The sequence below is a fragment of the Haliaeetus albicilla genome, chromosome 10, assembly GCF_947461875.1.
Source record: "Haliaeetus albicilla chromosome 10, bHalAlb1.1, whole genome shotgun sequence".
Lineage (NCBI taxonomy): Eukaryota > Metazoa > Chordata > Aves > Accipitriformes > Accipitridae > Haliaeetus > Haliaeetus albicilla.
Window position 1 is genome coordinate 30,352,603 of NC_091492.1, and position 22,680 is coordinate 30,375,282.

General features: G+C 34.9%; 1 protein-coding gene across 4 annotated transcripts in view; it reads right to left on the bottom strand.

Moving 5' to 3' along the window:
* Window positions 1-22,680, bottom strand: part of KNTC1 (kinetochore associated 1) — a 41,398-nt gene that overhangs the window by 1,221 nt on the left and 17,497 nt on the right. For 3 of the 4 annotated variants that reach the window (XM_069794685.1, XM_069794684.1, XM_069794686.1), the window contains exons 31-62: window positions 22,547-22,666; window positions 21,677-21,746; window positions 21,534-21,601; window positions 20,647-20,939; window positions 19,795-19,967; window positions 19,504-19,601; window positions 18,428-18,569; window positions 17,428-17,484; window positions 16,762-16,925; window positions 16,109-16,213; window positions 15,101-15,229; window positions 14,255-14,371; window positions 13,735-13,844; window positions 13,289-13,499; window positions 12,522-12,611; window positions 11,990-12,161; window positions 11,504-11,562; window positions 11,158-11,374; window positions 10,564-10,637; window positions 9,411-9,621; window positions 9,194-9,303; window positions 8,476-8,525; window positions 8,015-8,093; window positions 7,204-7,322; window positions 6,203-6,338; window positions 5,121-5,216; window positions 4,178-4,234; window positions 3,648-3,702; window positions 3,505-3,568; window positions 2,337-2,466; window positions 1,203-1,292; window positions 510-655 (exon numbers count right to left, since the gene is read on the bottom strand). In XM_069794685.1, coding sequence (XP_069650786.1) covers window positions 510-655; window positions 1,203-1,292; window positions 2,337-2,466; window positions 3,505-3,568; window positions 3,648-3,702; window positions 4,178-4,234; window positions 5,121-5,216; window positions 6,203-6,338; window positions 7,204-7,322; window positions 8,015-8,093; window positions 8,476-8,525; window positions 9,194-9,303; window positions 9,411-9,621; window positions 10,564-10,637; window positions 11,158-11,374; window positions 11,504-11,562; window positions 11,990-12,161; window positions 12,522-12,611; window positions 13,289-13,499; window positions 13,735-13,844; window positions 14,255-14,371; window positions 15,101-15,229; window positions 16,109-16,213; window positions 16,762-16,925; window positions 17,428-17,484; window positions 18,428-18,569; window positions 19,504-19,601; window positions 19,795-19,967; window positions 20,647-20,939; window positions 21,534-21,601; window positions 21,677-21,746; window positions 22,547-22,666 — 3,812 coding nt within the window. The remainder of the gene's footprint in view (window positions 1-509; window positions 656-1,202; window positions 1,293-2,336; window positions 2,467-3,504; window positions 3,569-3,647; window positions 3,703-4,177; window positions 4,235-5,120; window positions 5,217-6,202; window positions 6,339-7,203; window positions 7,323-8,014; window positions 8,094-8,475; window positions 8,526-9,193; window positions 9,304-9,410; window positions 9,622-10,563; window positions 10,638-11,157; window positions 11,375-11,503; window positions 11,563-11,989; window positions 12,162-12,521; window positions 12,612-13,288; window positions 13,500-13,734; window positions 13,845-14,254; window positions 14,372-15,100; window positions 15,230-16,108; window positions 16,214-16,761; window positions 16,926-17,427; window positions 17,485-18,427; window positions 18,570-19,503; window positions 19,602-19,794; window positions 19,968-20,646; window positions 20,940-21,533; window positions 21,602-21,676; window positions 21,747-22,546; window positions 22,667-22,680) is intronic. The other variant, XM_069794687.1, reaches the window with a different exon arrangement.

A 22,680-nucleotide genomic window follows, 5' to 3' on the forward strand; every position in this document is an offset into this window, starting at 1 on the left:
AGGTTCAGTGGCAAGAGCCTTTGTTTTATTTAAGTGGAACATAAGAGGTATTTCTAACTCTTGAAAAACAGCAGCAAACCCACTAATTCCTAAGTCTTGAGTACAGGCAGTGAATTTATTTTTTCAGAGTATTCTTATTGCTGAAGCTGTGACTCCATGATGCTGCTAAGCTGAATTCATCTGAAGGTACGGCAAAGTGATTCAAAGCAAAAAACGTTTGTTTCTTCAGTCAGGTTACTTCTCCTATTTTAACTGCATTTGATCTGCTTGCCAGTCGAGGCTCAACAAGCTGTTACTTTGGCTTGCATGACACTAAAACTCTACCCTAAGTATGCAAAGTGGTAAGGTAAGATTTTTATTTTATTTATTAACTTAGCAATCCTTTAAAAATTCTTGGAGACTAAGTACTAGCAAATCTCCATGACTTCAAATAAATGAAAATAAAATAAAGGAGAGATTATATTTCTGTAATTGTTATCATTCATGCATCACCTGTCTTACTAACTTACCAGTTCTTTTCGGCAAAATAATTCACCAGTTCTTTCACTCGGTGAGTATTCATCAGTTGTTGCTTCAACAGTGGAAAATACTTAGTTTTCAAGAATTTTTCATATAGCTTCTCATTTATGATACTGTCCAAAACCAAAGATCTAATCTGTAGATTTAAGATTTAGTAATGGAAAAGTATTAATATTTTAAAGATAAAAAATTTTACTTTTGAATGAAAAGAGCTCAGACTCCCATAAAGCAGGATTTTTTGAAAATATTTTTTTTTAGTGCTGTGAAATGGCAGATTTTATGAAGACTAGTCTCAGATTCAGATAGGGCAATGAATTAAGAAACTTGCCCTTAGGAAGGCAGGCCAAGGCAAGGCAGGAGAGAGTGCAGTTTCATAAACCCTTTAGCCTTTTTGCTTAAAAGGTTTATTTAGGAAATTAAAGTAGTACTGCTGCAAACAATGCTGCCCTACAAATAGGGGCAGCCTATACCACAGCACCGTGTGTGTACGTACAACAAGTTTTCCAGTTGCACAACATTAATAAAAATGAAAAAATCCCTGCAAATGTTGCTATATTTTATAAGTGTGCATTATGTCAACTAATGCTTGGCAAGATCAGGAGAGAGAGAAAAAAAGGTTCTGTGTACACTTATGTATCAAAAAAGTCTCTAAGTCAAAGGCAAGTGAAGTAAATTTTATTTACCTGAGAAGCAAATGCCACTACTTCTCCAGTGTTCATGTGTTCATCTATTTGTTGCAGCACAGTTTCTGTGTTACATGTCGATAAGAAACCCTTGCAAAAATAAATTACAAAACATTAATATTCTGTGAGCGATTAAAGTAGAAACTCTCCCTTCACAGCAAATATTTGATTTATTCAGGAATAATTAATATTTTGAAATTCTAGGTATAAACATGAAATTATCAAACCAGGAACTATGCAGTTTGACTGAAAGAGTAGTACTCATTGCTTTTAACTCTCAATGGGTGTTTTGCTGTAGCTGTTACAGATTTGTTTGACTCATTGCCAGCAGACTACATGTCTTGCACTAATGCTGTAATTTGGGGAAATCTTTCTGAGCTTAACTTTAATGACTGGAAGTCTAAGAATTTAAGATGCCTTTACTAGTGCCAGTTTGCTCATGACAAATATGGGAACAGCCTATAATGCTTCATCTGGGAGAACAGTGCAGAGCATAAATTAATGGAAACAGATGAGATGAGAAAGGAAACTGTCAAGATACATGCATAGCAAGGATATGGCTTTAAGGCAAATGGTTTACAGCAGAAGCTGTAATGCATATCAAGCACCTTTCTAAGAAGTCAGGAGCTTTCCACGCAACACTTTTCTGAAGTAGGATTCAGTACTTATAATCTGCTGTGAAACTAGCCCACTAGTAGCTCCTCAGCAATTATATATGTTATCATCAACTTCATGCTGCCCGGGCAGGAATATGCCTATGGCTTGGATTTTATAGTTTTTTTTCATGGGTTTTATGGGTGGGATCCCTTAAAATAGCCGCAAAGTCATACGGCAAAGTCAGATGACAAAGTCATATGACAAAGTCAGATGACAAAGCTGCTGAGGATGACTTTAAGCTAGCTGGTTTTGCTTTTAAAAAAAAAGCACAAAACAAGAGGCAGTGTTCACATGACCCCTTTCAGAAGGACAAATTCAGAGCAAGAGCCTTTGTGGGTGTGAAATGCCAAGCAGCTGTCAGCAGTAACATATTTAAATAAGCTGGAATTAAGTCACCATCTTTCACAGTTTCTGGTGAACATAACACACTTAAAGATATTTCCCTTGCACAGATAGAACACAAAACTTATTATTTACCTGAATTTGCTGCTCTCGCTTCTCAGACTGAGGAATTAGCAACAGGCACCCCAAAGCAAAAGCTGGAAGGTCTAACTGTGCATATTGTTTAGCTATTCCAATGACATCCAAGTCAGCCAGAACTGGACACCTTCAGAATAAGATTAGGAGTGAAGTTCTCAACTCTGATATGTATAACTGGATGGCTTAATACTGTCAACAAAACTGTATTGAGATTCTTAAGCCAGATAGAACAATACATTTTTTTACCTCATCTTATTTTCAGAAATGGCCAAGCTATGTGAGTGGAAGTTTCACAGAATACAAATGCATGACAATTTTCTAGCTTGGGGAAAAAACCCCAAAAAACTAACTCCAGTTTCTAAACACCCAAGGTCCTATTTTGAGGGGAAGTGTTGGCCGACCGCCCAGAGTAATGCTTTGGTACATATGTATATGCATAGTAGTGTAGGCATGTTCTTCAGCTGGATCCCTTTCCAGTATTTCCTAACTTTTGGGTTGAGTCAGGCGCTCTGAGCTCAGATTCTTCTCTTGAGCAAGTCAGAGCACTGTGGTGAATAAGATAATGATTTATTGTGCTTTTTTACATTGTAAAGGCAATGCAGAATGTTTTGGAACGTTAATACCATAGGTTAACCACATTTATAGATGCGCAGCTATTAGGTTTTTGGCATGTCAGATTTATTCTTTGTAGGAAAACAAATTCGCTGTCTCTTACACTGTGTTAATGTTTCAGGAAATGTGCTATATTTGGGGCTAAGAAAGGTATTAACTGGACTTTAGGGTTCACCATGAGTCCTTTAAAAGTGTCAGGACAGGAACAGATATCCCTCATGGGGACAGTGACTGGACAGATAAATTGGTTTTCAGTCTGTGCTGCTGATTCTGAGCCCCAGTTCAGAGAGCAGTTCCCAGTAGAGTTTAAACAGCCAAGGTACGGACTTACAGCACATGTCGTCAACAGTCTGCAGCCATGCACAGAATTTCTGTTTGGATACGTGCCCTGATCCTGTCCTTCCCACAGGAGGCAAAAGGTTCTTCCTCATGCCTCAGATTCCCCAGTGTTCAGAGCTCCTTTGCATGTTCCAGGGCAGGTTGTTAGACGAGAAATTACAAACAGGCATTCCCACTCAAACTAATACAAATGTGGGATGTACTATCTACTTACTTGAGCAGAATCACAAAACACTCGCAACATTCCTCTAACTGCTTAGGACTTGGTGGACATGAAGCTAAGAAATAAAGAAAACGTGATAAAGTAAACATATAACCAAGTTACTATACAAGTACGATAGCTAGTAACAATCCTACCTGTGAGAAATGGTGACAGAACTATACTTCGCCAAGCTCGACTGAAGTTGGGAATCTGTTGACAACAAAGTCTTAAAGTAATAGCCAAACACAGTTGTAACTAGGCATACTTGTAAACACACACAAACACCTTGACCCACCGTAGGTGGAAGAAGCCTGTCAATTTTCTTTTCTTTTAATCCTGGATGAGTTATTGCCTAACATTGCTTTCCTCATCTCATAGTCTAAGATTTAGCCATATTTTGACTGATGGCAAAATTATTCTGTCCAACTTTACAAAACCCTCCAGGTGTTTACTGAAGGAACCAAAAGTGCAAAATATGCTATTTCAGTGATTAATAATGATGCTCATCTGCATATTGCATTGCCATCAAAATAATAATTCAAAAAGAGTATTTTCATGCGTAACACTTCATGGCATAGATGGCTGCCATTCACACACAAACACACACGCACACACACAAACAAATAGGATGCTAAATTCCTGTTAAGTGAAGAAAAAGATGAGGAGTCACAGAATATTTGCTTACCTCCCATAATGAATGAATCCCAGTAATTGCTAACAAAACTCTTCTTAGATATTGAATCTGAAAAAAATTTTTTTCACAAAATGCTACAGTGTTTTTGAAGATTTGGTGATAATCTACAGAACTGCATCATGCTTGTTGTCTTGCCTACAGGATGCAGACTTACAATTCCTCAAGATACCCGTGTTTCTTTGGGAGGAGTAACTGATGCATATGGAAATACGATTTATAGTATAGTAAATTGAATTATCACAAGCAGCAGCAGCATATATGTGTCAGTAAATACCCAAGATTTCTGGTAGTCTTAATACAACTGGTGCTGAAAAGTTTATGATCCCAACTTCTTTGCTATTAGTACCTAAATCTCTTTAGATTAAAACTAGGTTCAGTACCTGCCCCTGATGAAAGCACATTGCCACGTACATCTGTTACCTCCTTAGGCTGTAGCAACATTACATAAAGTTTGACAATCAGAGGTAATTAAGATTCTGAATGACAAAAATCAGGATTACTGTCATAATAAAAAAAATTTAGGAGTAATATTTTTCTGTGTGTGTATAAGTATACACATATATGAACAGTTTGTGCATGTGTGTGTATTTGCACACAAAAGTATGCATATTATGCTGTAAAATTATAAGATGAAGAAATTTTTCAATTTCTTATCATAGGATTTACTCCTGCCACCTGAAAGGCTTTGTGCCTTTAAAAAAAAAAAAACTAGAACAATTTAAGATCAAAATTCTCAAGCAGTACTGCTAAAACACAAATTCATCAAAGCTTCATGAGTTCAGCATCTAAGAGCCCAAAGTAACGACGTAAATGATGAATAATTGTTCACAGTAAGTTTATAGTTTATGTATCTATCCCATTCTGTAGAAATCAGTGGATAAAAAAAGCCTTTTTCTCACCTCGCTGCAGAACTTCATACTTAAAAATTCCTTACCATACTGAAACCAAGGAGTTTCTGTAGGAGGCCATTCCACAGTTGAGAATCATATACTTTGTATTCTAGGCTAAGTTCTGTCACCAGTCTAACAGCCTAAAGGAGGGCAAGGACACACTGTATTTTAATATACATTCATGATCATCAAACCTTTACTGCTTGCCAGCGTAATTTTAGATTTTTACAGCATTACCAGGACTTACTTTAACTCCTGAAAGGCCACAACCAAGCCACTTTCAGAATTATTTTACACATGTGAGGAGAATTAAAACAAAACAAAAAACCCAACCTATACATGATAACACTTTATTTTCTAATTATAGGAAGGCTAAAGCTTTTTTAATCTGTCACTTTCAAACTTTAGACTAGCACGTGTATATTTCAACTAAAGAACAGATCACTTCCATTTTGTGGCTATACATCAGAAGTATTACCATTGAAGCCTTAAGAGAATAGCGTACTTTTTTTGTCACATACTATTGCCTACCTGGAAATCTCATTTACCTGCCCTTGTCTTCACTGTTAAGTTAGCTGCTTACAAAACATACTTGGTAACACAAAGTAATTGTCAAATTCCTAAGCAGAGTAAAACTTAAAATTTATCCCTGGCATATTAGGTAGGTAACTAACAGCTATTCTAAAGGTGTATTCTGTTAATATTTAATTAATATTAAAGTATGAGGTACGAGTCCAAGCATCTTTAAAAAAAAAAAAAAAAAAAAAAGGCTTCTGCACCAAAGATCTTGCTTCCCAGACAAGAGACAAGGTATGGGTACACAAAGGTGGGCAAGTACTAGGAATAATTATGTGATGGGCAGTAGTCAGCACATCCACAGGTTGGGGTTTTTTCGGTCACTCTGAAAGAGGAGAGTCTTTGGGGTAACTGCATATTCACTACTATTTTGGAATACAATCGTGAGTCGTGTATTGTAAGTAGTGTATCATGAGTTGTGTATGAACAGGACTGAGTACACTGGAGCAACATCTGTTTAGAAATGCATGTGGTATGTAGAAAGGTGTACATTTCACACAATGTGTAACAAACAAACAAAAAATTATAATGGATTTAAAAAAAATCATACCGTGGGTTCATGGCTGTGATTCTTCCATAGCCCTTTAATCATTCCTTCCTTAGGACTCTTATGAAATGATTCATAAGTATATGGAATATTCAAGATTTCAAACTCTGCCAGATAAATGCAGCATTTTAGAAAATACCTGCAAAAAAGTCCCCCCCAAAACCAGGAGTTAATGATATTTACAGTGATTACTACATTATAATTCACATAATCAAGCTCAGGATAATATTGGAAAAGTATTCTTCTGTTGCTTTAAAAAAAAAAAATTACATAGACTGTACTTATGAAGGAGATCTTAATGAAGTAAAAAACCTTCTGGTAATTGCTTAGGGAAACCTCATTCACCAGAATGATGGATGGATTTGATCATCTCTAAAGATAAACCACTTAAAATAACTCTTACAACTAAAATTTCATTCGTGCACAGAGACTGCATATTTACAGAAACCCATATGTAGCTATTTGGTATGATGTACTCTGAAAACATCACTTTCAATTAAAAAGACCCTAATTCCAGATTACCAGCATATAAACTATTCTAGATATTTTTTAGGCTAGTTAGTTCTACAGATATTTTCAATGAAACATTATTCTGCTGGGGTTTTGGTTCCTTAGTTTTGCAGAGGACTATGTCTTTGCAAGATGACCAGTTCCAAACTGATGAACAAAACACTATATATATATATATATATATATATATATATATATGGGTAGGAGAAAATGCTTCAGTTGCTAGAGAAATAACTGCAACCTATGCAAAATGGAACAAAATATTTTCCACATGATGTCATATTACTTTCAGGTTTACAAATTAGGACTGTGATGTACTGGACCGCATTACAGTGAAGTTAAAAGATCTAATTATGCTCTTCAGAAATAGATTTTAAAAGCTCAAAAAACGATTAGTAAAAAATAATTCTCCAAATATATATATTTTTCCAATGGCTGTTAAAGACCAACAAAATATCATTATTAAGGAACACCTTAAGGAAAATTCATCTTACTTTACTTTCTCAATGGGTTTCTTGAAGAGTGATTCCACAGTGTTGGTATCTGCCAAGTAGAGCAGACACTTAAGTGCTCTGCTCCTGTGAGCAAATGTCAGCTGAGTAACACCAATCGGCTGAGAGGGGGGAAAAAAAACCAACACAGTGAAAAATCACAACAATTGGCTGAACAACTAGAAAGAGGGTTATATATGTCTAGTATGATCCCTTCTAAGATTTTTTGATTAATTTAGTGGAAATATATGCTAAATAAGAGACTGGTTCACATTCAGCTTTTCTACTAGCCAGCTGAAATATTTGTCAACTTCAAAGAACATTGCTAAACCAGGTGGTTTTCTAGATTTAAGACTATTAATGCAGGCAAGAAAAATATTTGTGATATATAGTATCAGAAACACATTTAGTAAGTGTGAAAGACTGAAGGTTAAAGTTCTGCTAAAATAATTTTACCACTCTGCTTTAATTCCACCCAAAGTGAGCCAACGTATTACACAGCTTAAAGCACATTCTAGAAAACATTTAATGAAGTTATTTTTGGATAATATCAACACTAAATTTAGAAAACCCAGAGTTTAAGGGCTGCTCTTGACAGTCAATAGCAAAATTCAATGAACACCATGGTTTCACTCCAAAGGTGGGGGAGAAAAACAGAGTTTATATACTGTATGAGCTCTGTCCAAAACACAGATACAAAGGCCTTAGGCTGAAACCCATACAGTTAAGCAGACAACACTTGATTTTAATAAGAGTTTCATAAGTTTTTAAGTTTCATAAACAGCAAGCTAAAAATAAGAATTTAGAAACTTACAGATGTGGCAGATGTTGTAATTGCAAAAAGCATTCTTGAACTATAATCCATTGGCCGTGACTGAAGTAGATATATAACTCTGCAAAAATGCATTTGTTTTTAAGACAAGTATAGTGTAGCTATTGAAATACAATGTATCAATATTCATTCAAAGGTAAATATAGTTCACTGTCAAAAAGAGATTAAGGATAAGAGATTCCAAGGATATAGAAAACGAGGAGAAAACCTCCAAATAGCTACTCTTAAGCACTTACTTGTATCGGTAAGTTACTGCAAATGGCATTTCATTGCATAATGAAGTATTTGATGATTCAAAACTGATGTCACCAGAAAGTAAAAATAAGAACACAACAGTGAGTTCTGAATCACACACACTGTTAGCTTTCTTGAAAAAGCCAGGTATAGTTAAACTTGCAAGTTAACAATAATTTGCCATATTATATGCAAGACAACACACATACCTTCGGAGTTCTTCATCTTCCTGTACATCTGGAAAGATTTCTTGAGTTTTCTTTAAAAAGACATGAAAATCTAGTTGTGAGAGTTTTCTAAATTGTTTGGATAAGTAGCTAGGTCATATCCTTACTTAAACCCAGTCTTAAAACCTGGGCACCCCTGCTAATGCAGCCAAGGAAAGGAATTCCGGATTTATCAGTCCTTTCTTTATTTAACTGTATGCTTGGCAGTCAACACCATTCCTCAGCCTGGTAACTGGCATTTTGAAGCAGAGGTAATGCCTGCGCCCTGCCCTTTCTCACCCAGCTGTACGCTGCATAGACAGCAATTAACTCTCTGTTAGCTAAGTTGCAACAGGAGAAGATTCATTCTCTTTCTGATTCTCAAATCAGTATTTGATGAGGCTAGTATATTTACAACTCCTTTACTCCTTTAGGCTGGCTACACAAGCTTAATGTAGCACCAAAGATAAGATTTTAATCTCTGTACAGAGAAGGGAAAGCATTTCAAATCATTCTCACTAGAGACAGTAGTGCGCAACAATATTAGAAAGGTATTGAAATTGTTAGTGTTCAGAATTCAGATGCACCTTAAATAGATTCATGAGTACTAAAGGCAAATTATGCAAAATAACATTAGTCTTTTGAACAAGTGATAAAAATATACATATTTTATGTAATTGGCCACTTTTCTCCAAAAATCAAGTCTCCAGTGATGACTTACTTCTGAGGGCAGTGTGCTTGGACACAGCCATTTATCCAGCAGTTTATCCCAAATTTTGTTCATATCCAAATCATTAATTTCTGCTATCTCCTTAGCTGCCATATGGATATCTACATAAATAGGTAGAGACAATATATTTACAAACTCGTATTATCTTGCTTAGCATCTTTTAAAGAACAACTTTTTGCTCCTTTGAAACTAGATTATGGATACTCACCAGGATAGTCTCTGCCAGTTGGATTTTGGATTCTTTGGTCTATACTATGGTGTTCATATAGTAAAATTATAAGATTTGCTGGTTTCCCAATAGACTTCAAATGCTCTCCAGTGTTCAAGTTATGCGTTATTAGAACATTTTCTGTTGCTGATCGCTTATACTGCATATATAATTTCTTCTGTAAGACTTGGGCTTTTTCATGCGACTCATCCTTTAGCAAAACACCACAGTTTTATATAAAACAACATCCTTTTACTCAAAAGCAATAGAAAAATCATCTTAACTTTTTATAGTCTAAAACAGTGAACTGGGTAGCAAGATCTGTTCTTCAGATGTGTATGCATATCTGTATCTACAGGTATTTTTTCCTGTAAAAAGACACTATTAACCATGCTGCTCTAGCAAGAAAACATATTTTGCAAAAAATTGTAGGCAAAGATATGTTGTGAAAAAGCCAAATAAAATATGTACCACATGCACCGGTATGTAAAATTAAGACATTTTGAGGTAAGATGGGGAAGAAAAAAGATTTAATATTAAGCCTTGGCTGCTAGAATTACAGTTTAATTTTGGCACAATTCTATTCAAAGATGTGACTAAGTGTCAGAGGACTATTCAGTGTTCATTGTGTCTCAATGACTCCATAGTAAGCTTGATATTTATAAGCAAGGCTGAGATTCTTATTCACCTTTCCCTACCAACCACGTAAACATAAGCCTGAGAATCAAGTCAAAGCAGACTTTCTTTATATATACTACTACAAATAGCTAAAGAATCTTTTTGCTCAAAGCAAAAGTTAATAACGCTATTGATCTAGCAGCTGGAACAGATTCCAACTCATTTTCCCGCAGAAAGAAAAATGCATACAACAGGAGAAAGAACAAATTACTCTTCCTTAAAACTGTATATTTTTTGTCCAACCTCCAAGAACTGTAAGCCTAATTTTTGCTAGGTTGTAAACTGGAGAATGTTACTGGACAGAGGGTTCTTCTGAGGGGTCACTTACACAGTCACTTCCCCAAAAGAAAGTACTTTCTGTATCAGGGTTGGTTATGGTACAATTCACACACCACTATCTAAAACACCAAAAGACAAAACACTAACCTAAGTACCTGACTATACAACAACAGTCTTGCAAGCAGTTTACCATTACCTTAGCTGTAGTATTCTTTAGCCATTTCTCAGCCAGATAGAGACAGAATTTCAATGCCTGAATCTGGTCAGGACCTTTTTTAAAGGAAAAAAAAAAAAAGGGAAGTAAAAAAAGTAAGTTTTCATGAATCCTTTATACAGTATACAGTATATCTATTTTATTTCAAAGAATTTAAAAAAAATTAGAAGCTATTTAAAATATTAGGAAAGGTCTTGTGCCTGAAGAGCAAAAAAAATATTACCCATTTGGATTCAGATAATAGAGAAGCTAGCTTTAATTTGGCTGAAATATGTGCTTCTGCTGGAAAACTTGTCTGTAGATGGTATGAACATGTAGAAACTTTAAGCTAGACAACATGGCTTAAAAAGAGAGCAAAAAGGATTTAATAGTGATGCTGTGTTATAAAATGGCTGTTGTTCTAGCCTACTGTTCAAAATTGGATGTAGGAGACAAATGCATTTTTATTCTCAAACTTCCCCATGTTTTATCCAAGAATACTGAAAAAATGTTTGGTCACAGGCTAGCTATTATTTTCTCAAACCTATTCTCCTCCTCCCATTACTTCACCCCTCAAGGAATCACATAGCACCTTACCTGTTGGAAATTCTTGTGCAATCTTGTGAGCAATAGCTACAGCCCACTCTGGATTAATGATAGACAGCAGATATGACTGAATCATCTGCACGGTTTTAGTTGTTTCCTTGTTAACAACTGATGTATATCCAGCGTTTCGCATTTCAAATATTTTTGGTTTCAACTTTTTTTCAAAGACATGTCGAGCTGCAGACATGTGTAAAGTATCCAGTGAAACCTAGAAAAACATTAAAGTAGATTAAGAATTAGCTGAAGTTCTATAGTGAGGCCAAAAGAAAGACAAAAGCTCTTTTTAGGTGGTGGGAAGAATAATTTTGAAATACATTCTTTCAAGATGCTACTTTACCTTCATTAGTTTGGAAATCAACAGAAGTGTTGGGAAGGATTCCTCACTGAGCTCTGCAGCTGAAAGGAAAAAGACTGCTGCCTATGATAGTGTCACAGTCCACTTGCAGCTTTCTCTATAAAATTAAACACTTTCAGTTCATTGTTAGATGCAGACCTCCATTGGGAGAGAAAGACTATAATCTTAATTATCCATACTGGCCTGGGAAGTGAGATACGTAGATTACTTTGGTCTTTGACAGGTCTTAACAAAAGAATTTGAGGACAGAATTCTGCATTGTATATATCGCCTTAGCTCCACTGAAAGCCAGTTACCTCACCAGTAGAAATTTGGGAGCACAAGTGCTTTCAGAAGTACTTGGGATGAAAACTGCATTAATAAAGAAATACAATTAATATAAAATATATACTGTAGAACTTTAAAGTTCACAGATAGCAGAGAAATGGAATTATACATATATCTAGCCGTAAGAAATACTGAACGTACATATAATATTCCAGAAACATTGTGCAGTTCTAAAGAATATCAGATGAAAGGGCAGTCTGGTTTGAGCAGCTGGAGATAAGGGAATCACATGCTCTAAAACATATTGGTGTTCTAGGTCTACAGGTGGAGAAATTCTTTTATAAGATTCCAGATGTTTGAGGAGGCTCAAAGCCTGGGGGGGGGGAAAAGAAAGAAAAAGAAATAAGAAAATGAAAAAAACAATGAAAAAGCAAAAAAGCTACAAGACTACTATATTTGTCTCTGCCCCCCCGGTAAACATGCTTAAGTCCTGGAGGCATATGGTTTTTTTGGCAGAGTTGGTACGTATCTAGAGTTTTTATCCCTGCTATGAGCCATTGCTGAGAAATAGTTAAGAGATGACTATTTCTTGAATGCTATTCTGTGAATGAGAGCTGTGTAGATAGAATAATTCAATTAATTTCAACAGACTCTTGGATTAACTACACTAATAAATAGACAAAACAGAATACAGATGCCATTAGCGAGGTAACAGCAACATATTTGGACATACCTGATTCAGCTGGATACTGGTACTCTTTTCATCAGCATTTTGTATCACTTTCAGGACAATTTCAATAGTTTCATAGTCATAAGGATCAAGCTGTTTAAAATAACAAACTCATTTATAAGATCTTATATGATTTGTCTTTATAAAAACATATAACTGAGTTAACTTTTTCCTATTTTAATACCAACTATATTGACATTACACTGAAGAAACAGTATAAGCATCATGACATACTCTAAAAGAAACGACTTCCACTTCATAGTCCTAAAACCTAAAAAAATTGTCAGGATATTGCAGAAAGACCAAATACGAAGTGATGACAAGAAAAAAACCCAACAAACCCTAAAAGCCCTCAAAACCAAAACCCAACCAAACAAAAAAACCCCAAGATATAATTTTTTTTGCCCCTATCTATTTTTAATACACTTCAAAATATTTCCAGTGTGCTATGATATTTAGAAATGACTTTTTTGTTTGATTATTTTCTGGTTGTTTTTTAAGGGAAGTTGGGAAGAAAGACTCTACCTGTCTTTAAAGAAAATTAGATATGTTGTTCTATTTTTTTGTTCTAGAGACGAAGAAAACTGAAACTTAACATTTACATTCTTTAGCAAAACTGGAAAAAAATAACCTTTTCAAATTTCTGTGGAATTCTTAATCTGTCATTCAAGTGACATCTGAGACTAGATGCATATTTCAGGGATTCTTTTTGCTTGTTTTGGCGTGGGTTATTCGGTTTTGTCTTTTTTTTTTTTTAATTTATTTTTTACCTTGTACAATATTCCACTCAGGCTAGTGACCAGGTCTTTTGTGCTTTTCAGTAGAGGAATTATTTCTAGTGCTCTAGCTAGTAATGTGGAATGAGGTTGCTTCTCACTGTATTCTGCAGAGTCATCTTCAACATGATTTGTATTAGCATTCTGGAGAAGAAGTGTTTCAATGCAAAGCTGCAGTGCGGCATCACTGTCCAGCATGAAAGTACTAGAAGAAGACAGAATATTATTTTCTCTGTAACCTCTGGTGTCATCAAGGTGCTTATCTCCTTGTGAATACATTTACCAGGAGACCAGTATGTGTTGTGATTAATATTAAAAAAAAAAAGGGAGCAATTTGCATATCACATTAATTAGGATCTATTTAAATTAAAGTAGATTTCAGTAGGCATTGTTATTATTTCAGCAATAATTAAATACAATTGATTTGCTTCAATTATTACCTGCAGTAATTCAATATGAGATCTGTGTCTACTTTTGGATTTTGTACCAGCATTCTTATGAGTTCCTTCTTCCTTATTGGTGGTTGTCTAAATACAGTCTCAAAAGAAATCTACAGATAAATAAACATTATATCTTCTTCTCAAAGAAGTCATTTAGGCAATATCAAGACTATTTCCTTATATAGTTAACCTCTTACATTTTCTTTAGTTTCAATCCGGAGATTTTTAAAGCAGCAAAAAGCAGTGCATTTGCTGACTATACCCTGTGCCAAATACTACTTAGGCACTTAAAAGTTCTTTTATAGCACCCTCAATTATTGCATTTCTCAGTTTCTGAGGTTTATTTAAGACAACAAGCAGAATGAAAAATTAAAAACAAAACCACCCCCCAGCTTTCCTTACATTTGAATGGGAAATCTGTCTAAAAATCACAATACATCTCTAAATATACTGACATTTAATCAGTTACTAAAACCCTAAGATAAATAATTAAAAAAAGAAAAAAAAAAATCAAACTTACACCAAATTTACTGAGTTGGATACCCCATTCTGCATCAGTAACTAATTCTTGGAATTTTTTATTTTCTTCTGCTTCACCACATTGGTTAGCAAGCTGTGCTCCAACCAGAGCTACTGCCTAAAAGGAGTGAGAAGGGAAGTGAATATAAGTATAACAAATAATTTGAAAATTGGGAATCCTAAGGTCTAAATCCTTAGAGGAACTTAAAAAAAATTCATAGATGATCACATAACTGTGTAGAATGAAAACAAACCTCGCAGGAGGTAGTATCAGGCTTACCCCACCTCCTCAGTTGGCAGTTCAAATCTGCTTTAAAATTGAGTTTCTTTCTCAAAAATGTTTTGTTAGTATTGTACTCGTGAAACTAATACAAAAGGTATTTTTTAGACATCTTTTCTCCAAATTTGTGTTACTCTTCCTCCCCATTTCTTTGTTATGCTTTACTTCCCACTTTCCTTTATATTTTAATAGATGTATTTATTTATTCATTCCATTCTTGATGACTGCTGTCAGAGAACAATTTCTCCAAAATATAATGTAGGTATAAATTACGGTGGGACCTAAAATAAACAATTTCGAGCTTTGGAATAAGTCATGATGAGATAACCTAATACTTAGATTTAGATCATGCTAACTATTCACAGCAACTGCCTGTGTACAATCTTACACTGTGGTAAAGAGAGGTAGCTTCTCTCAGTGGTGCCCTAAATGAGGAACTTGTTGAAACAGTTATACCCTTAATAATGGCAAACTATTGCACTTCCGTATGATATTGCTGACGTTTTTTTTAAAGAAACTCTTTAACATTCATATTTTCTGAAGAAATACATTGCCTTGTGAATTTACCAAAACTTTTCTGTAATTTTGCCATGTATTGTTTATGACATCCCACAGCTTATTGAACATATCTTCCTTGGGCAAAATTGTGCAATATCCCAATGCCAGGTTCTGATCTATGAGCCGACAGTTGAATACCTGTGTTTTAGGGACAAAAAAAAAAAAAAAAGAAAAAAAAAGAACAAGGTATAAACTTTAGGAATTTCTTTTAATAGGTCTCTGCGCATAAAGTATAACACATGAAAAGTACTCTGTAATTTAGAGGTGTATTGCACCTTCAAGTTAGACGGGGAAAAAAAAAGACTAAAAATGCATTTCAGGTTTTAGAACTTAAAATCTAAATATACTGAAGCTAAAAGTAACTTCCCTTAGTCTAAACTGCCTTAGAAGACGGTATATTGCAGGTTTTACAGATAATTTTTTTAAAAACTCTCCTCAACTAGAAGTAGTCTACAAATCTAAAATGAAACCAGGACTGAAAATGAGATAGAGAATACCTACAGATCACAAAGGCCATTGTTATAATTTAGGAGTCCTTAAAGGATCTTACAAAGATTAAGCTCCCACTGTACCTAACCTTTCAGGCAGAGCAACTAGTATATGATCGAAGAGCCATAGTCTGCAAGAGGCTCAAATACGTCAGGGCTACAATGTGTGGCTGCCAGCGATGTGGTGTCAGTTCAAAAGCTATTCAGAAACATGTGCTCCAGCTGTGGTAAGAAGCAAGGCAGCTGGGATTGCAGAGGCCAATGCTGTCAGACCATCCAGCCAATGCCCCGTTCTGGTATTGAGACATGAGGCTGTGGAACCCAATCCGTTCCCACCACTGCAATATTGTCAGTACTTCCCTTCACCTTCTCTACGGTTTTCCAAGGTGTGTGATTTTTCCAGAATGGGTGGGGTTTGTGGCATTTGGCTACATGACAATTTCAGAATGGGCTTCTGCAATAAGGAGGGTAGCATCTTTCTTGATAGAGCAGAAGGGGCTCACTCTTACCCTTTTCAGAGCATCCTTACCTTGTGTAGTAAGGTCAGGATAGTGGTCATAATTACTGAAGTACACTTCTGTTTCATAGCAATGAGAAAGCTTTTGGTTTCAGCTAGCATATTGCCATCGTGTAGCTATCATAAAAAAAAAAGACAGCACACAGTTAAAAATAAATTCTAAGCCTTCAACTTCTCTTTGTCATTTATAGCATAATACAAGGTACTATAGTAATTGTATTTTCAGCTTTAATTAAGGTCTTATAAAGATCTCTTCTAGGTAGAAAAAGGATTTATGTTTCCAAGTGCTTTTTCACTGAGGACTGTTTCTTGAATATTCTACTTGCAACATTTCCCATACTAACCAATGATAAAACAATGTGAAAGAACATAAGAAACCATTATTAAAATTCATTTTATTTCTGGCCTCCCTGCAGAGACTAGAAGTTTAGTCCTGAACATACTTTGCAAAGAGAAACAGAGGACCATGAAGAACAGGGAAGAAACTATCAGCTCCTTTCACAAAATGACTCAACATCTGATCAAGTGGTATTAATTTTTGAAAGGTCATGGTGAAAGCCTCTCCCACAGCTATCAAATTCTTATGTAACTACTCTAATCTTGTTAATAGTTGGCATACTTCTAAGATTTACTCTTGGCAAAATTCAGCATCATCCTTGCCATACCTTTTCACTCAGGGACAAATCCATGTTATTTGATACACCATGCTGAAGACAGGATCCAAATGAACAGACTATTAGCCGCAAAACTAACTCACACTGACTGCACTCCATGAGGTTCTGTAGCACTGCACAGATGGGAGTTCTAGCTGGCAGCAGAAGGTTTTGTCCTGTGATATATTTCAAAAACAAACAACCCCAGAAAATAATTAGTATCTTTATATTAAGCATATCGTTCTTCGAATTAGTATCAGAGCAGTTTCTCTTTTTCTTCATTAAATTTGTGACACAAGATCAGCCTTAGTTCCCTTTAAAACCTTAAATTTTCAGGGCTTTTAATTTAATAGAGACTCCCATTTTAGTTCAGAAACCAGAAGTTGGTCACCTTCTTAGAAAGGCTCTAATGGATCCTAGCTCACAGTGGTAGAACTTCTGTACTGAAGTACAGGCTTTGACACCATGCTCAAAATCACATGGCTGAATGGTAGTAATTATCATCCAAACTGGTGTCTTCTGTGCTGAACCAAGCTATCCCCCTAGAATATGGCTTTAAGTGGAACACCTAAGCACCTATTTAAAAAACTATGCATGCTTGCATAGGTTTAACTTAAACCTCACATTTTCTAGTGGTCTGGTTTATATTTTAGCGTGGTGAATTTGCCATCATGATACCTTTAACAAATGCGCAGTTTGCCAGGCTTGTAGAGTCCAAAGGATACAGCTTGTTCTCTGAAAAACAGACAAATACAAATCAGCAGTGTACCAAGATCTCAGCAACACTATGAAGCCTGGAAGTACCTTAAAAATACTATACTTAAGGGACAGTGCATAAAATAAACACACATGAACTCCAACAGCCAGGACTGCTGTTTTTAACTGTGCCTAATCAGAAGTTATTTTCCAGGAGGGAATAAATACATTTTCAAATGCACAAAGGAATACAAACCAACAGTTTTCAGTAACTACTTTGTGTGTAAATCCCTTTGTCTTGATAAGACAGTCAGCATAAACACTTTAGCTGCGAATGTAATAAATATTCAAATCAATCAAATAAGCATATCCTTTATAGGTAGATTTAGCAGTGTGCAACAGTATTTGCAATTACATGCTTTTTAATACACCAAAGACACATTATGAAAGAAAGCATTTACATCAAGAAGTATTAAAAATAAATAATTCTAAAATATTCAGTGCTTCTTTTAGAGAGCTGGAAGTGTCTTTTTTCAGCACCTACAACATTGTAAGGTTCTGTTTATAATACTTGAAGTTTTCAAAAAGTTGTGTGTATCTACAATGGTATATAATACAAGGACAATATTTTTAGAATAAACTGAAATTCATCTTGATAAAATCCAGTCTCCATTAGTGACTACCAGAAGATGTCTAGAGAAGATCATAAGAACAGGGCAAGTTTATAGTAACACTTCTCCAGAGCATTCTCCATGTTTTCAGGTATTTGTCATTCAGATTCTTCCTGAACCAGAACAAAAAACAAAGTCATCTTTACATTCTATACTCCCCCACCAATGGATATTTCTTCCATGAGTTTGTCTAATTGAGATTTCTGAGGCAATAATTTCCATACACATACTGAATTATTTATATTCCTAGACAAAAATTAATACGAAATACAGATTTTATATTGACTCAATGTTCAGGAAAGCAAGTTTACCACAAACAGGCAGGAGAGAAGAAATAGTTTCATATGCAACTGGAAGAGCTATCTGTGGATCAAGAACTATCCCATCTTCATTAAAGAAGTCATCATAAGTCCACTCTTCATAAGGATCTTTATCTCCTCCAAAAGATGTTGTCTAAATAAGAACATTGTCAAAAGTACACACAATAAAAAGAACAGCTAACAAGTCTACTAACAAACTAAGTGTTGCAAGAGATTCCAGTTTTCAAATACAGGAATAGAACGGGATCTTCTATTTGAAAATGGATTCTACTATACTATTTTTATTAAATGCCAGTAGCATTAAACACATTTCCTAGAGTGGCCACATTTCTCTTTAATGTTGCAGTTACTTAGTTGTACAGCCAAAATGCATTCTTAATTAATTTAATGGAGGCTTTCATAAACGTTCTTAGCCAAATATTATAAGCAAACATTTTTCAAATAGGTATTTTTTTAGAAAAATAACATTCAGTGCATAAATATGCTTGCCTAGCCACTTTGATCTATTCCACTCAAACTGTAAGAGCCCATTCATTTCAAGTAGCCTAAAGCACTGCTTGACCTGAACAAAAAACAAAGACACTATTCAAGAACTTGATCCATCTTAAAAGTTTTACAAAACTGTTGGAAATGCCTTCACATAATACATGCATTTAAAAATCAAAGCCTCCCTGCCATATTTTACCTATTTAAAAAAAAAAACAAAACTAACTTTTTTGAAGTCAGCTCTCTAGCAGTCCTGCTAGCAGCTATTCAACAAAATCACTAATATTTTCAGTCACATTAGCAGGATTTATTATAGTGAAACATAAGTGGAGAATGCCACTTGTGTTTGTGCCACAGCTGCACTGCTTTTAGTACTCAAATCACATTACTCTTGATGCTGAAGTACACACATATTCAGGAAAATTTTTATTTGTAGAGCTGGGGGGGTTGTTTGCTTTTTAAACAAGCTGATTAAATATTGCTGGAGAAATGGGAGGAAAAAAGTATGTACAGTGAACACTATTCAGTCAATCAAGACATTAAATATGTTAAAAAAATATATTTAAGTTAGCAGAAAATACCTTTATTGGAAATCCATAGTTTTCTATTTGGCACTGTCTGTAAATTTCCTTGGCAGCCAAAGTATATTTACATAGTTCCACAGAATCTAACAGTAAATCTGTAAAAATAGTAAGATCATTAGCATACTATGAATGGAAGGTTCATATGTCCTATTAAAAGGAAACAACTTTTTACAGCACCTATTTTTACAGAGGCATATATAGAAATTCACTTTGTTTTCATGTTCATTAAATATTGTCTGGAAAGTTGGATTCCCAACATGAACACAAATACATGATAATAGCAATTACCTGGACTACATACTGTAGCTGCTTGGCAAGCCATTTCATAGATCACTGCTGGAAGATTCATATTATTAGGAGTGATCATTGGAACATCAGCTCCCAACATATGACAAAGCCTCTGACATGCTGAAAACAGCAGCTTCCCTGTTTCTTCATTACAGTGATTTTCATAGAACTCCCTATTAAAAAAAAAAAGGATGTTAAAAAAAATAGTCCTTAGGGCTTTTACTTAAGGCCATATTCTGTTCTAATTATTTAATTCTCTTACTTATTTCACCTATATGACTCACTGCAACTAAAACTGAAGTGACTAAAGTGAAAAAATACAATGGAGCTTACCTTAGAGATATATACTGAAGCACACAGAACACGTTAATAGTAAGAAATATATTTAACATTTTCATCTCATCTCTTTTGGCAAGAGGTGGTAGTAAGTTTGAATTATCTGACAACCTAAGCATGAGGCAGAGACCAGCTAGAAACCTTGACATGGTATGTACAGTCAGCATACAATAGTTTTCTTCTACCTGTGTAAGCTGAAAAGCTCTCATAATGGTTATTTAATATTGTGCCTTACCTATCTCTCACTATAAAACTGTAGGGAGTCTTTTTACTTAGTCATCATGTTGTGGCAAAAAACAATGGCAATTTTCAGAGACTACAACTTAATTCTAAACTCAATATTGCATACAAGCAATATAAGTACATTGCTTAACACTCATTTTTAGAAAAAAAACACTAAAACAAAACAAAAAACCCCTTTCCTTTGCTCTACATCTACTTCCTTCTGCAAAGTATCAAAAATAGTACAGAAAAGCCCCTTAAAAATTATAATCTTAAAAACCTCTGCAGTTTTACCTGCATATTTTTACAGCATCTTCAACTTTTCCAGCATCTAGTGCTCTCAAGGCCAGTTTTTCTCCCAGTTCTTGCTCTGACCTTTGCAGGAGCAAAGCCAGTCTATACAACCTTGATTCAGTAGAATGGTTCTTGGTTTTACCATCTTCTGAATTACACTTCATTGTTTGCACTTTTCCAGACTTTGACAAAGATCTGACAGTTTCATAAGCTTTTATGTGATTCTCAAGAAGCCTAGACATCAGTGAAGGATTCCTAAATTCTTCGACTGAAAGAAAGATATCAAAATCTTCCTGCAACAAAAAAAGAAGATTATATATTTGTATTCATGTAACTTCCTTTAAAAATGTTGTGGTTGGTTTTTGTTTTTTTTTTTTTGTTGTTGTTAAAATGTTTTTATTTCCTATCTCATTCTTAGAGGAATACTTTGAGTATGAAGTTGACTTTACTAGTTTCTACCAATTACTGATTTACATAATAAATTAGAGAATTTTGCTAGGCAGTAGGTAAGCAAAATAAAAAAACCTGAAGGATACTGCATGCTCAAATGCTGTATTAAATAATTTAAGTTTACAAACCATAATAAGATCTTAATAAAATATTACAGTACTCTATCATGAAATCTTTGAAGTGTTAGCACTTAAGACTTTTGGGAGAGCATCTAATTTTTTGGTTTAAATGGACAACTGAGTTCTAGTAATTGGGAACTTTCCCAGGCACTATTTAAATTGCTAGATTAGCCTTAGAATCTCTTTGAAGTCAATAATAAAAACAACCTTTGCACATAAGTTGTAAATACAATTAATTTTTAACATCATCCATGTTATAAGAACAACTGGAATAACTACAATAAATCAAAAGCGGTTTGAAACTATAAATACACCTACCTGCAGGGTAGCCAGTGTTTCAAACATCTTTAGGTTTGCTTCACATTCATCTTTCTTCAGAGGATTGTCTGTTGGAGGAAAAAAACAATTACTTCCTGACTCCATTTACAGACAAAATTTAAGATTTTTAAGTTGTAGCTTACCTTTTTGAAAGCTGAACAGGAATTTAAGGATTTCCACAAGCGTCTTAGTCATAAACATTTGTGTTTTTTGCTGCAGGAAAGGAAGAGATTAATGTTTTGTTTGGTCAAAATGTTGCCAGTAACAAACAGTGACACTCAGCCTTCCACTCCATTAAAATACTATGCAATGCTCTACAAACTTCTTAAGCAACAGTTATCAAGTCTAAGATACAACCAGTAGAAAAGCAAGGGAACAGAAAGGTATTGTAAACATGCATCCCTTCTAGAAATAGTAAATATTTTATAGCTGTAATATGTATGTACTCCATACGGCCTGTTAGCTCTCACAGAAGTTTTGAAAATACCCAACCTTCTGCCTTTGTTCTTCCTTCCATTGCCCAGAATAACTCCCTAAAACAACCGTTAACAAAAATTCTCTTCTGTGGTTGCAAGACAGTAATGTGTACTGTCAACTGTGAAGCTTCAACCCACTGTGGTGCATAGCAAAGCCACACCTCCAGTTTTTAAATAGATGTTTTCCAAGCAACTAAAGAAAGAACTGGAAAATACATAATAGTAGAGGTACAATAATGCAGTAGGATTTATAAATTATTAATTGAATTCAGATAGCCATGCCACTGTGTGGACATGCCTTTAAATTACACAAAGTAATTGTATGGTATACAGAATCAGAATAAACTCAAGTTGGAAGAGGATTCAAGAGGTTACTTAGTCCAACCTCTTGCTCTAAGCAGGACCAGTTCATCATCCATTTTTGCTGGAAGGCACAGTTTTTACATTTGCATCCCCTACATTTTTTTAAGCATCTGGGTAAGAATAGTATTTAGAATAATTTGTGCACACACTTTATGATGTGAAATGACTCGATACCTCTTCAGAATTATCTGCTTTATTCTGTAATACCAGTGTTCCCCACACAGTCAATCTCTCTGCAACTTTCTCAGCTTCAGCAAGAGTCAGAGATTTTAACAAAGTCAGAGATTCCTCTCCCTGGAGAGAAAAAA